This window comes from Pyxicephalus adspersus, chromosome 11 (assembly GCF_032062135.1).
Source record: "Pyxicephalus adspersus chromosome 11, UCB_Pads_2.0, whole genome shotgun sequence".
Classification (NCBI taxonomy): domain Eukaryota; kingdom Metazoa; phylum Chordata; class Amphibia; order Anura; family Pyxicephalidae; genus Pyxicephalus; species Pyxicephalus adspersus.
This window is the reverse complement of record NC_092868.1, coordinates 39,587,412-39,600,750: the sequence shown is the minus strand read 5'-3', so window position 1 is coordinate 39,600,750 and position 13,339 is coordinate 39,587,412. Positions and strand designations below refer to the sequence as shown.

The 13,339-nt window shown below is 37.4% G+C and overlaps 1 protein-coding gene across 3 annotated transcripts in view; it reads left to right on the top strand.

Moving 5' to 3' along the window:
• Positions 1-13,339, top strand: part of AGRN (agrin) — a 303,487-nt gene that overhangs the window by 209,982 nt on the left and 80,166 nt on the right. For all 3 annotated transcript variants that reach the window (XM_072426409.1, XM_072426410.1, XM_072426411.1), the window contains exons 8-9: positions 1,029-1,223; positions 6,274-6,474. In XM_072426409.1, the coding sequence (XP_072282510.1) occupies positions 1,029-1,223; positions 6,274-6,474 (396 nt within the window). The remainder of the gene's footprint in view (positions 1-1,028; positions 1,224-6,273; positions 6,475-13,339) is intronic.

Here is a 13,339-nt window from a genome sequence, read left to right as displayed (position 1 = left end):
AAAAAAGAATTTTGTTTATAAGACTTACATTGGTTCAGCTATAAAGATGACAACACACCATTGGCTACCTCAAGTGGTACAAATGTCTTTCAAGGAATCACCTAACATCATCTTAATGTTTCTTTGGCTCCTTTGTGGCAGTTTGCAAATTAAGCATGTGAGATTTGATTCAAAAGCATGGCCGATACCACGTTTATTATATGTGTATTTTCAAATGAATTGTCTCCTTTAATGTATTTGACTAAATTTTATTAGAAACTGTGTGTATTATTTTTTAATACCAAGGCTTTATTTTCAGATACCTATCTATCGTTATTAAAATCTTGATGTTAGGCACCGTATCATTTCCATTTTATGAGTGTTTCTCTTTTATATTTATTTATTTGTTCAATCCATTTCAGACCCTATAAACATTTTTGCTTCATGAAGCAAAGAAAATAAATGAATATTTTCATAAATGAATTGTATTTTCAATTACAAAAAAATGAAGTTGAAAGCTGGAACATATTTGCTCGGGGCAAAAGTTTGGATTTAGTTGAGAACCAACCAGAAGGCAACTAGCTTTCAAGCGAGAATTAAACTTTTGCACACAATAAGTGCTGCCTGCTTGCAGAGCATCTAAAATGTTTTTTTACACAGTGAAACTGCAGCAGAGGAATGATCTATATAAAATTCCTTCACCCATTTCTTTCAGAATTTGCATAAAAATTGACAGTTCTGCCTCCCAGGCATATTACAGAAGGGATTTGATGAAGTAAATTAGTCACCCCTGTTACAATGAACGCTAGTTTTTCATTCAGTTGTCCTTTTTTACACCCTTTGACCTTGTCAGAGTTCCCAAGGACACTGTTGAATTAATGGCACCTGATGTATTACTGCTAGGGTGGCAGGTCAATTAATTAAAGTGGGTGTAGGTGCAACCAAGCTATCGTGAGAGGACAGGCAAATTATGGTAAATGCAGTTGGTTATTGGAGTTAGAATATTTAAAGCATCTTTTACTCTTTTTTTGTTTTTTTCTGTGCTGCAGATCGTTGTCGGAAGTGTCAGTTTGGAGCTATTTGTGAAGCGGAAACTGGCCGATGTGTGTGCCCAACGGAATGCATACCCTCAGCTCAACCTGTGTGTGGAACGGACGGCAATACTTATGGAAGTGAATGTGAGCTTAATGTGCGGGCCTGCACTCAACAAATTAACCTACAGGTGGCGGCACAAGGAGACTGCAGTAAGTTAAGAAGGAAGAAAGGATAGAAATAAATTAATATAACACAAATATATATTTTACATAAAAGCTTTTTTTTTTTTTTTTTTTTTTTTTTTTGCAATACTGCATTATTATAATTATCTTTCTGGTCTGACCACCACTAGCTTTGGTTTTCTGAATTGTGTGTAGAACTTCGCCCTAAAATCTCATTTCCTGCTCAATGCTGAACAATGCTTCTTTTGCATTGGGGGTATCCCAATGGTAATCCCAAAGGTAAAATGTTGGTTAAGGTCTAGGGAAAAATTAAAAAAAAGGAATTTTATTGAATTTTATTATATTTATCTGTCATATCCCTCACCTGCCCAGCAGCTTGTGATCTCCAATTTTCTCCAGCTGTGCAGGTGGGTCCTGTGTGTCTTCACAATGGAAGACTTTTAGTCCTGCATTGTAGGGCAAGACATCTGGCCTGTACCAACTTGATGCAGTGCCTTAGAAAAGTGCCTGGTGACATGAGATATAAGGTAAATAAAAGTCCATTTTACTATTCATCTAGTAGTGGAGGAACAGTAGACCCAAATGAGCATTTAACCCTTGCAGTGAGGGGGTAGCCTCTTTTGTAACTTTCTTACCAACACAGTATGTTCATTTATGTAAATAGTAGCATTTCCTGTAAGAAGAGCATAACTGCTTTAAGAGGAACTCTATTCCTAATTCTGAATATAAAGGCTACATGCTGTGAGGTAAAGTGCACCTTTCTCTTTACAAACTGTATACGTTTTACAAAGTCTTTGGTCCACTCTTTATAATAAGTTCCTTTGCCATTGATTATATAAAATAAATTTTTGACTATCAAGTAAGATTCACTAGTTCACTTTGGAAGCTTTTCTTAAAACACCAAATGAATGCTATGGACTATTGGCATGGCATATACTTCTAAAATCCATTTCCTCTGCTTCAAGATGGGATTGCAACTGTCATTCAAGAGCAGACCATTGTTTGGTCAGCCTGGGGAATGTTTATTTATAAACAGCCTTTGGAAAATATGTTTTCTTTAATGAAAAAACTTTTAATCAGTCTTCTTTGGATTTAGAAATCAATTTTTCTTCTTTGATCTTTCAAACATTTTCACATACATTGTAGCATGTTTATGAGGGAAAATGGTAATGATTTTAATTACGTTTGCAAGGTAATTGCAAATAAATAGCCACAATCACAAAATATTGTAATATCCTGAAAAATGTATGCACCCTGTATTTTTAACTGAAACTAGAATAAGTACCTGAATTTGACTTGGTAGCTGCTCTCTGACTTAAAGGAGGAAGATCAGAACTGGGATTTAGCAGATTATGGGTGAAAAGATTATTATTTAAAATAAACATTTCTTATAAGGGATGAGAGTTTAGATTTACCTGTCCTGGTGTCTGTCTGTAGAATCTTTTCTATGCTGCTAAATTCTGCTGTCGGAAGTCTCTTCACATCTGATAGGTGTGTTGAATGTTTGCTTCTCCTGCTCAGTTGTGAGGTTAAGTCCAACACTATTGTGCCTTGTAGTGACATATGGCCTGTGGAAGTACCCACAGTTCAGCAGGGGTGTCTATTAAACACAAAATTATGTCAGATATGATGATTCCACAGGCAGTGTAGCTCTTCAGAGTGAAAAGTCAGCAAACAGGCGCAGGTAAGTATAAACTCTTTGTTCTTGTTTTAGATAATTATTTTAGTTTTGGTTGCCTTAACTGTGGTGTCATCAACTTGGCTGCAGGACTGCAGAAATAGCATGACTCAATAAGCAGAATTTAAAACCGTCTAACAGGTAAAACAACAAAATATAATAAGTGCAGTAATCAGAATGCAATGCAAATCCTTTAAGATAAATACCATACAGAAATGCAAACCATGCTCTTGACTTTTTCCAAGGGCTACATTGTTTTAGGAAAGTTGACTTTGCTTCAACAGGGTCAAAAAGTCTACCCTCCAATTATTGCAGCTAGAAAAATAAAGCATTTTTTTCTACATGCTTCAGGATAAAATGCTCATACATTTTAAAAATTCACTTTGGCAGTGATAGGTAAAAAATGTAAAGAGAAGTGAGTGTGTTTCTTTACACATTTATTTATAAACCTCTCAGCTTCAGAAGAGAACACATACATGTGGCATAAATCACCATAGTATCAATTTCAAATTGAACATTCTGGGTAGTTTATAAATAGCAAAGACAAACAGAACACCACTGATCAAAGAATCGGCTTGATTTTGTCACCTCCAAATTACAACAGTTTCTTGATTTCCTAGTTGTAAAGTGAACATTAAAGTGCAATGTTATCAAGACCTGTAATTTTACATCTTGCTACAAATGCAACCCATTTTTTACATATTTCATACTCACTTCGGAATTGTAATGTTCTCTAGAGAATTATTAAAGAAAAAAAAGTTTTTGTTTATCAAGATTCGGCATTCGGCAGATAAATTGGCAGAAAATTCCCAGAGCTACATTTATTTTTCATTTATTGTGTGCTCGCATTGATGGAAGTTTTATTCATTTACAGCACAGTGCGAATGGTTGAGAATGGTTGTGTACTTTATTATTTTGAATGATTATACCTGTAAGGGAAGGGAACTTAAACCTTTTACTGTTATAGTTGAAAGAAGTGGTTTACCATGAATCATATACCGGTATGTGTGCTTTGAGTGTCTGTAATTTTTCCTAACTGGACTGATTTTACAAGGCAAATGACCACAGAACTAATTGCAGAGCTTTGGCACAGACTCAGATTGGGTAAATATTATTAATTACCAGTATTTATATAGGACCAACATATTATGCAGATAAATTATGGGATGTAAAGGGTGAGTGAGTAGTGAGGGTTTAAGAGAAAGAAGAAGACAAGTAGGCAAGTTTAAAAAGATGGGTTTTGAGTGCTCTTTCAAATGTGCAGAAAGAAGGAGGAAGAGAGTTCCAGAGAGTGAGGGCAGCCCAAAATTCTTGGAGCTATGCGTGTGACAAGGTTATGAACGAGAAAGACATTGGAGGAGCAAAGAGAGCGGCTGGGGTGGTATTTTTCTTTTGGTCAGAAAGGTATGTGGGACAAGAGCTTGAGATGAAATGGAAGCCAGTGTACAAAGAGTTTGGCGGTCAATGGGGACAGGTAGGAGTAGATTTTGGAAATGTTGCAAGGCGAAAGTGGCAGGACCTGGAAATCCTCTGATTGTGTGGGCTGAAGAAAATGTGAACGTGAAAAGGTGACGCCAAGATAACAAGCCTGGCAGGGTAGGCAAATAACAGTGTTGTTAACAGTTAGAAATATATCAGGGGGAGATTTGGAATTTGATGGGGGAGGAGATGTTGAGTTCGGTTTTATCCAGGTTGAGTTTCAGAAACTTGACAGCCATACATGACGTAATGACCAACAGGCAGCATGAAAACTTATCCAAGACTGAGGGAGACAAATCAGAGGTGGACAGATTGATTTGAGTGTCATCAGCATACAGAAGATGGGTACTGTAAGCCAAAGGAGGATATGAGACTATAGAGTGGGGAGGTGTACGGAGAAAAGAGAACCGGTCCAAGGACTGACCCTTGGGGAGCACCAACAAGGAGGAGAGGAGGAATTACCAAGTCTTGGGCAGAGAAGGTAGTTGTAGGGGGCGCAAGTGTGGGGTTTAGGAGGGAGTCAATTCTTGAAAAGAGTCTGCGTTGGTTGGAAGCTTGAGAGGCTATGACAATCGAGAAAAAATTTTGCTTGGTGACAGTGAGTGCAGTGTTAAGGTGTTCTAGCCAGGCTTTGTAAATAATGTGCCAGACTCCTCAATATGCTCCATTACCTTTTTAAATATTTTAGTTTTGAATCCTGGTACCGTTCTTGTGAGGTAATATTATTTATTTCAAGAGCTTTTTTTCATATTTACTAAATATCACCATTCGTTGACAAGGTGGAAGTGTTAGGTTACCAAATGGATGTCACGCCATCACTTTATGAAACACTGTGGAGGGAGCAGCCAGCAAGAGAGTAATTCAATAGGAGATGTCAAATGCACTTGAATAGAAAGCCTTAAAATACATAATTGAGATGCTACTTACCTGCTCAACTATGCTTTTATTTTGACTCTAAGAATAGTGATTTCCTTGGGGACACTATCTGGAAAGCTTTGTGTATGACCAGGTGTTCTCAGTTTCACTCTCACAGTGCAGGAGATGCTATAGAAAGCAGGATGATGTAAACAAACAATGCAACCCCTTCCCTTGATGTACCGGTACTTTAAGAAGTAAATTATTTTCTGGCTGCATTTGGATTACTTGATACTGAAATGAAAGTTGATTTTGAGCATATTTTATTAAAACAATCCCAGGCTACAAATAAAGCCAGTTTTTTTCTGTTAATGTTATCTAACAAACACTGCAGTTTTGCTAAAATGAAGTGTACTCTTTGTACTTTAGTTTAAGATGTGTTTGATTCAGAGAACATCTTACAAGGTCACTGGGGTTGTATTCTCTGACTCCAATGCTGTATGATTTCCTAAATTTTGGTTTCCTTCAGTCACATGCAGACTTACCAAAGACAGGTTTGAAATAGTAAGCAGGCAGGCTGTGCACCCTGTATGCATCTGAAGATTAATTTGTGATCGGACTAGCTTCCTGGATAGCACTGGCAGTTCAGTGGTTTTAGCTGTTCAACATGTTCAAAAGTTGAACTCTCTGATTTAATTGATTTATTACGAATTAATGGAAAGCTAAGGTTAAGCTTCCTATTGCTCCCCTTCCCTTAGTGACATAAAACATTATTACTAGTTAGAGAAGAACATGTGACTTCCCTTCCTGCCACAATGTATCCAATCCCTAGACCTAAGTATTGTTATGTGGGAGTGGTAGAAGAGTCAACAAACCTGTGAAAGCCTCAACCTAGACCAACCTGAAGATTACAGGAACAGTTGAACTTATCTCCTGGGAGAGATGTTAGCTGCACATTTAAAAATTACATACATCAACCAGATACAGTTATTGGATTTAAGTAATTTTAAATGAAACAAACAACTGCCATATTTCTTATTTTGGTGTTTTGTTTCTTTCTTCCAGAGACCTGTGGAAACACCATCTGCAGCTTTGGCGCCAAGTGCATAAACAACCAATGTGTGTGCCAGGCATGTGAGCGCCAGCCCTACCTACCAGTGTGTGGTAGTGATGGAGTCACTTATGACAACCAGTGTGAACTGCAAGTTACATCCTGCAAGCAGAAGAAGAAAATAGAAGTGGCTCGTGCAGGGTCCTGTGAGGACGGTAATCCAATTTCCCAGGCTATTTTTTCCTGTTGTTATTTCTTATTAAAAAACGAAGGAGTAGAATTACAAATCATATAGCCTTTAAATCGAGTCAGATTTTGGTCACACGTTGCTATTCGCTGTGTTGGAGGATCATGTAGATACAAGTAAAAAAAAGAAATTGAATTGTCTTTCAATCAATTCAACTGTTTTTTTAATGTTTGTTTTTTATTTTACTGCAATAAGCCTAAATCATTTATATCCTGGAGATTACTATTACTTTTTGTCTTCTTTCCAAGAGCATAATAATTTATACTCCAAGATTGAATCTAGACATAAAGTAACTAGTCAATAAGTGAAACCTATACAAAATTCAGTTAAGGAGAGCTAACAAAAGTTGCACTTTGCACTGGAGCGGAAAAATACACTTACCTAGTTCTCTGTATGGTAGACACAGGTCTACAACAGCTAGACTCCTAAGTGAATTGCAGACAACACTAATTGTTGTGCACTTTGTAGTCTGTTTCTTGGTTGAATACACCTACATGCCATGATGGTAAATTAGCACATGTGATTGAATAACCCCTAAGCTAGAATTTAAAGCCTAATTAAAATGTCATACATTTCTCTCCTTGTTGTCCTGTAGCCCTGCATAATATAATGTGTATGTTTTTTGACTACTTTTTGCTAGTAAAAGCTTTATAATACCTATTTCTAACCATTTACTGCAGCAATCTTGTGCTGGCAAAGCTAAGGATCTGCCACACTGCTGTTCACAATTATCCTCACACATATCTGTATAGGTGAAAATGGGAAGTGAGTGTGGCTGACCAGCACTATTACATTACTAAGGCTACATACACACTTGCAATGGTTCTCGTTCGATAATAAGCTCAAAGCCGATATCGGACAAGAATCTGCCGTGTGTACTGCACCCGCTGTCCATCGTCCGAATGACCGTCCTGGCAGATCCACAGATGATAGACGACGAACGATCTTATTGGAAGTGAAGGGGAGGCATGCAGCAGGATGGCACTCCGTTGTTCTCCCCCTCCCCTCTCCATAGAACAGAACGGTGCTGTATGTACAGCACTCATTCATGCATCACGCAGTAGTTTGTCGTTGGAAAGGATCATAAAAGATCCTTTCCAACAATAATTATTGCACGTGTGTATGCAGCCTAAGTTGCTTGGATCTAAAGCCTCATAAAGATGATCAATAATTAACACTGGAAATCTTTAGTCATTATTTGAAAAGACAGAAGAATAAATGAGCACTGTATTCACAGCACTCTTCTGCTCTGTGGAGGGAAGAGGAGAGCGTTATGGGAGGCATCCTATTTCATCCTCCACATTTAAGAGTAGCAGTCACTCTTGCTGGTTGTTTAATGATAAGATGGATCACTAAATGAATATGTGGAAAAGCTGTAGAGATACAAGATTTTTGCCCAAGATAATCACAAACATTCATCTTAGGTGACGGAAATCTTGCCTGTGAACATAGCTTTATACTGGTTCTTATTAGACTGCAGAGTCATACACTCACTGGCTACTTTATCAGGGCACACTTTGCTAGTACCCGGATAGACCCCTTTTTTACCTTCAAAACTGTCATGATTTTTCATGGCATCAGTTCAAGTGCTGGAAACATTTCTTAAAGATTTTAGTTCATATTGATGTAATAGTATCTCACAGTTGTTGCAGATTTGTCAACTGTGCGTCCATGTTGCAAAACTCCCATTCTACCATATCCTAAAGGTGTACTATTGGATTGAGATCTGGTGACTGTGGAGAGCTTTTGAGTACAAAGAAATGTTAAAGAAACCGGTTTGAGGTGATTTAAACATTATGACATGAAGAGTTATCCTGCTGGAAGTAGCCATTGGATGATGGGTACAATGTGGTCATAAATGGATGGACATGGGCAGTAACAATACCAATGAAGGCTGTGGTATTTTAACAATTCTCAGTTGGTACTAAGGGATCCAAAGTGTTCCAAGAGTATATCCCCCACACTGGTATACTACCACCAACATCCTGAACCATTGATACAAGGCTGGATCCATGCTTTCATGTTCTAGATGCCCAATTCTGACCCTACTATCCAAATGTGGCAACAGAAATTGAGACTCCTCAGAATGGATATTGTTTTTTTCAATGTTCCCTTTTATTTCTATTTTTGTAGATTCAGGTGCCTGCTGTGACAGGTTTGGCACAAGGTGCGGTCTCCCACTGCTGTAGCCCACCTGCTGCAAGGTGCAACATGTTGTTCTTTCATAGATGCTCTTCTGCATGTCTTTGTTGTATTGAATGGGTATTGTGCAGCAGGTACCAACAGGTACAGACATACCTTACCTAGATGTGTGCCACCTTTGTCCGTATCTCAATAAAAATGAAATTTAATGTGGGTCCCTGCTAAAATTGACCTCACTCTCCCAGCAGACTTCCAGAAAATTCAGCAAGCCAGTTATAAAAAGGAATGAGGAGTTTTAGTAATGTTTATAAAGAAGTAATGTTACCAACGTTGCAAGAAAGTTTGAATTTTCTAGCTTTTTTTTTTAACATAACATGTCAACATAACAAAACATATTGTAGCCTTGGAAATGGGGTGACAGAAGCACGTTAAACAATACTGCAACTGTCTTGGATTCCATAGTAACCATGCCATTTCATTTTTATACTTGAACATGACAAATGACACTGACAATCCATTTTTCTTCAATTACAAATTACGAGGCTCAGTGAAATCTAACAGCTCCATGTTTTAGTGTTTTAGTAAACAATATCTTGGAAAACAATGTAAAAATGATTGCACAGCTGGAGCAGTAGAAGCCTTGCTGTCTGGCAGTTGTGTATTATCTTGCACGGAGGCTGATTCTTGTTTCCATCATAGTGTCCAGGTACCATCACAAACATGTTGAATGCTCCAGCTGCTGGCATCTTTTGTATCCTTTCTTCCAAAAATCCCAAGTCCCACAATATTCATACTGTGTCTGCCTCTTACTGTGTTCTCTCACAGATCCTTTGATCCTCTGGTATCTTTGCATGGAAAATGTGAATGAAGGGTGTTATATACATGTAGTATATGGATTAAATTATAGTACAATTTAATATTTAGACGTAGCAGTGCCAATTACTGGTGGTGCAGAAATCTGTATGTCAGTCAGCAAAGGCTCCACTTTGTATTTGCACTCTAAAAAGCTGCTATGTCTGTAATGCCAGCAACTTTCAGTGGCTGATGACCTTCATTAAATTAATTACAAGCATTTTAAACTGATTTCACCAGCAGACAGAAATGCTCAGTACAAATTACTTATACTTCTGGGATTTATCTCAGTGTTTTTATTAGCTTCAGGTTGATGTTTTTGTGAGCTGTGACATCACTAAGCAGACATTAATAGTTTTAATGTAAGTTTATCCCAAGCAGCAAGCTCTTTTATTTCAAAGAGCCGAGTGCAGTATTCCCCGAAATCAGTCAGCAGTTATCTTGGGATTTCATAAGCTGGGATACTTCACTCTGCACTTTATTACTGCTTCTTGCATGGTCCTTTTAAATTTGTTAAAGTTACTCTATCTAGCGTCTGTTGTCCTTTTATTTGTCCGTCTGTCTCTCCATCTGACCATCTGTTCTTTTATTTCCATCTGCTTGAAATAAGTAATGTAAACCTGTTATATTCATAGATATTATAAAAAAAAAACCTGTGCTAATAGAAATATGTAACTCAGACACGGAACAAGCATACATTCAGTAGCCAGAGTAAAATCAAAACTGTTAGTTAAAATCTATTAGATCAGCATGACTGCCAGACAGCTAACGTGTGTGTGTGTATATATATATATATATATATATAGTTATTATTATTACACAATATTTATATATAGCACCATCATATTAGGCAGCGCTGTACAAAGTCCATAGTCGTGTCACTAACGGTCCCTCAAAGGAGCTCACAATCTAATGTCCCTACCCTGATCATATGTCAATACTACAGTCCAAGGGTAATTTTGGGGGGAAGCCAAATAAACTAACTGCATGTTTTTGGGATGTGGGAGGAAACAAGAGCACCCGGACCAATGTGGTCATCTTATGGTTGTATTTTGCGCTCTTTCTGTACAGTAAACAAAGAATACAATTCTGCTACAGTAACTTTCACCCCTTACTTACGGGTCAGTTGTTATCAGCTAAGCCCAGCACAGCTTTAAGAGGTAGTAGACTGAAAAATGCCCAAAACAAAAAAAAAATACACTTTTAATCCCGCAGTGCTGTTGATCGGTCCGGAGGTGTCGTCCTGGTTTTGCGAGCACCGGGCGCTGCCATCCTCGTCCTGCGCATGCATGAGATCGGCAGATTTATTTCCCTTTTCATGAAAAGGCTCTAACTGCCCATGCCCGAGGTGCACCCAAGAGCCTCCCGGTATGTGTGACTTAGGTATCCTGGGAGGCTTTGCGCTCCTATTCATTCTCGACCACCTAGGCGATCGAGATTTAGGGGCGGTGCTGCACTCTTTTTTTTTTTCTTTTTCCTTCTTTTTAAAGGGTGTTGCACTTAAAAAAAAAATACAAATAAACAGAATTTTTACCTTACATAAAAGCCTTGTCTACCCTTTTATGTAAAGTGAGTTTAAGTCCTCTTTAATATATCTAAATATGGATCCTTTTTATTTAGAATAAAACTGCACCTTCGTCTCTCCTTGGTGTAGGCTGTGTCTTTCCCAAGATGTTTTCTGTCTCTTTCATTATAACTGACTGTTACTGTGACAGTCTCTCTGCCTTCTTGACATGATTAGATGCACAGGGATCAGAATAAAGACATTTGCATTTGTCTGCTAATATCACAGTTTGTTTTCCTTGGAAAGCCGTGCAGGTGCGCTGATAATTTGGGATTTACACCAACATTGGCTTTTGTTTCTGGTTTGCTGACACATCAATACTACTCAAGTGTTCTCAGCTGCTTTGCGAAGGAAACATTTCATAATTTGCAAAATTGTTCACATGCAAGTAATTAAACCAAAATATGTGTTAAATATTTATAACAGCAGTTTGAGTTTATTTTTATGGTGTTTGTGCTTAATACAGTCATGTGGTTTGTTGGAGAAATCAAAACAAGGAGACTGACAAGGGCAAGCACATGCCTGGTAAAAGTAATAGGAAAAAAGTTCTCATGTAAGAATTCTGTAATAAGAAAGTTCCATGTTTATTCTTTTCTGAGCCATTGAGGGCTATTCTATACCAAATGTTTTGAATATGCATTTGGTAAGGAAGAAAAATTGTATGGCTAGAAGGGAAAAAAAAAACTTTTCCATCTACATGCATCTTTTCTGTGCATTGGTAAACTCCAACTGATGCTCTTTTTGGGTGTTGGCTCTATTCTTGCAATTATCCCCTTGAGATCTTTTAAAAAATGATAATAATCTGGCCTATAAAAAGATTGTGTCGACATAATAAAATAAAACAAACCCAGCTTAAAGAGATATTTTTCTTGTTTAGTGTATGCATACAAAATAATGTTTTTTTAATACATGTAGTTGCATTCAAGAAACAAAAACACATTTTGTTCTTGCGCATGATGGGCTCACTAAAGTCGGCAAAGCTTTATAATTGCTTTACCAAGCAATTGAATTATCTATTTCAGAATTATAATTCACTTTGCAAAGTGACAAGCCTAAACTCATTTGATAAATCAACACCAATAAGTAAGAGCATTAGATATTTATTGCCTTTTACAGAGACTTACTTAGTAAGTTTCTTTGCAGCTAGAAAGTTGCTGTCGTCTACACAGACATCTTTCAGGGTGCCACTAACTCCAAAATCATCACATAAATCATTGTACCTGTTCAGTAGTCTTTTTGTTCTTAGATGTGTGTACACATCTCAAACAGATCAGCCTTCTGCTGCTAATCCAAAATTTGAGCTGCCAGAATGTTAGTGTTACAACAGTCCCAGTGAGTGATCACTGCTTTTCTCCTGCCTGCAACAGACTGATAACAAAATTCTCCCAAGATTCTTCTTTTAGGTCTAAACACATTGCTTGATTAGGACTCAAGGACTGCTTTTTATTGATAAAAGATTCGGTTTTATTGAGCAGTTATGTTGTTACCGTATATTGTTATAGAAACGTATTGACAGAGAATTGAAAAAGTGCTAATAGGTGTGTTTTAACACCGCTCTTGGTAACAAGATAATCGCAAATTCTTAAATGAGAGATTGTACATTTTTGTAAGGTTAGAAAACCTCTACACTTGTAATGTTTTTCCATTAGGGGATCTCTCTAAGCAGTAAATTCACTGGCCATAGCTACTCATTAGACATAGCAGCCCACTTTCACATACTCATTGTCTTTCAACACAGTTTGTATTACACAGGCACAGACCTGCCTTGGAAACCTATTTAAAATGGGTTGTAGAGGGCAGCTGGAGAAAGTCAAGCGATAGTAGAGGCTTTTCATTTTATCCATAAAGGTGGATAGCCTTTTCAGTCCGTTTATCTTGGCAGCTGTTAATATGAATTACCATTGCACCTGTTCTCAGAAACAACAACCCACAAGAGCTTTCATTATTTATTACTACAGGTCAGAGAAGTCAGGACCATCGACTCCTAATGTTCATGGTAGTCCCCTAAACATGATTATATAACATTATGGTTATCAGAACCAAAATAAAGCTATGCATGCCCACATTTATTTGTGTCTCTATTATTATTTAATTGATGTAACAGGGTCTCTTAAGTTTTTTGACATTAATGCTATACTGTCTTTTGAGGATTAGCTGTGAGCCTATAAAAATTTGATTGCATTTGTGATTGACAATCATTGCAATCAATGTGACCCAGTGGTAAATGTTGATTACCACTGCATTTAATATGCTTCAAAGCTTTAAAGTAGTTGTA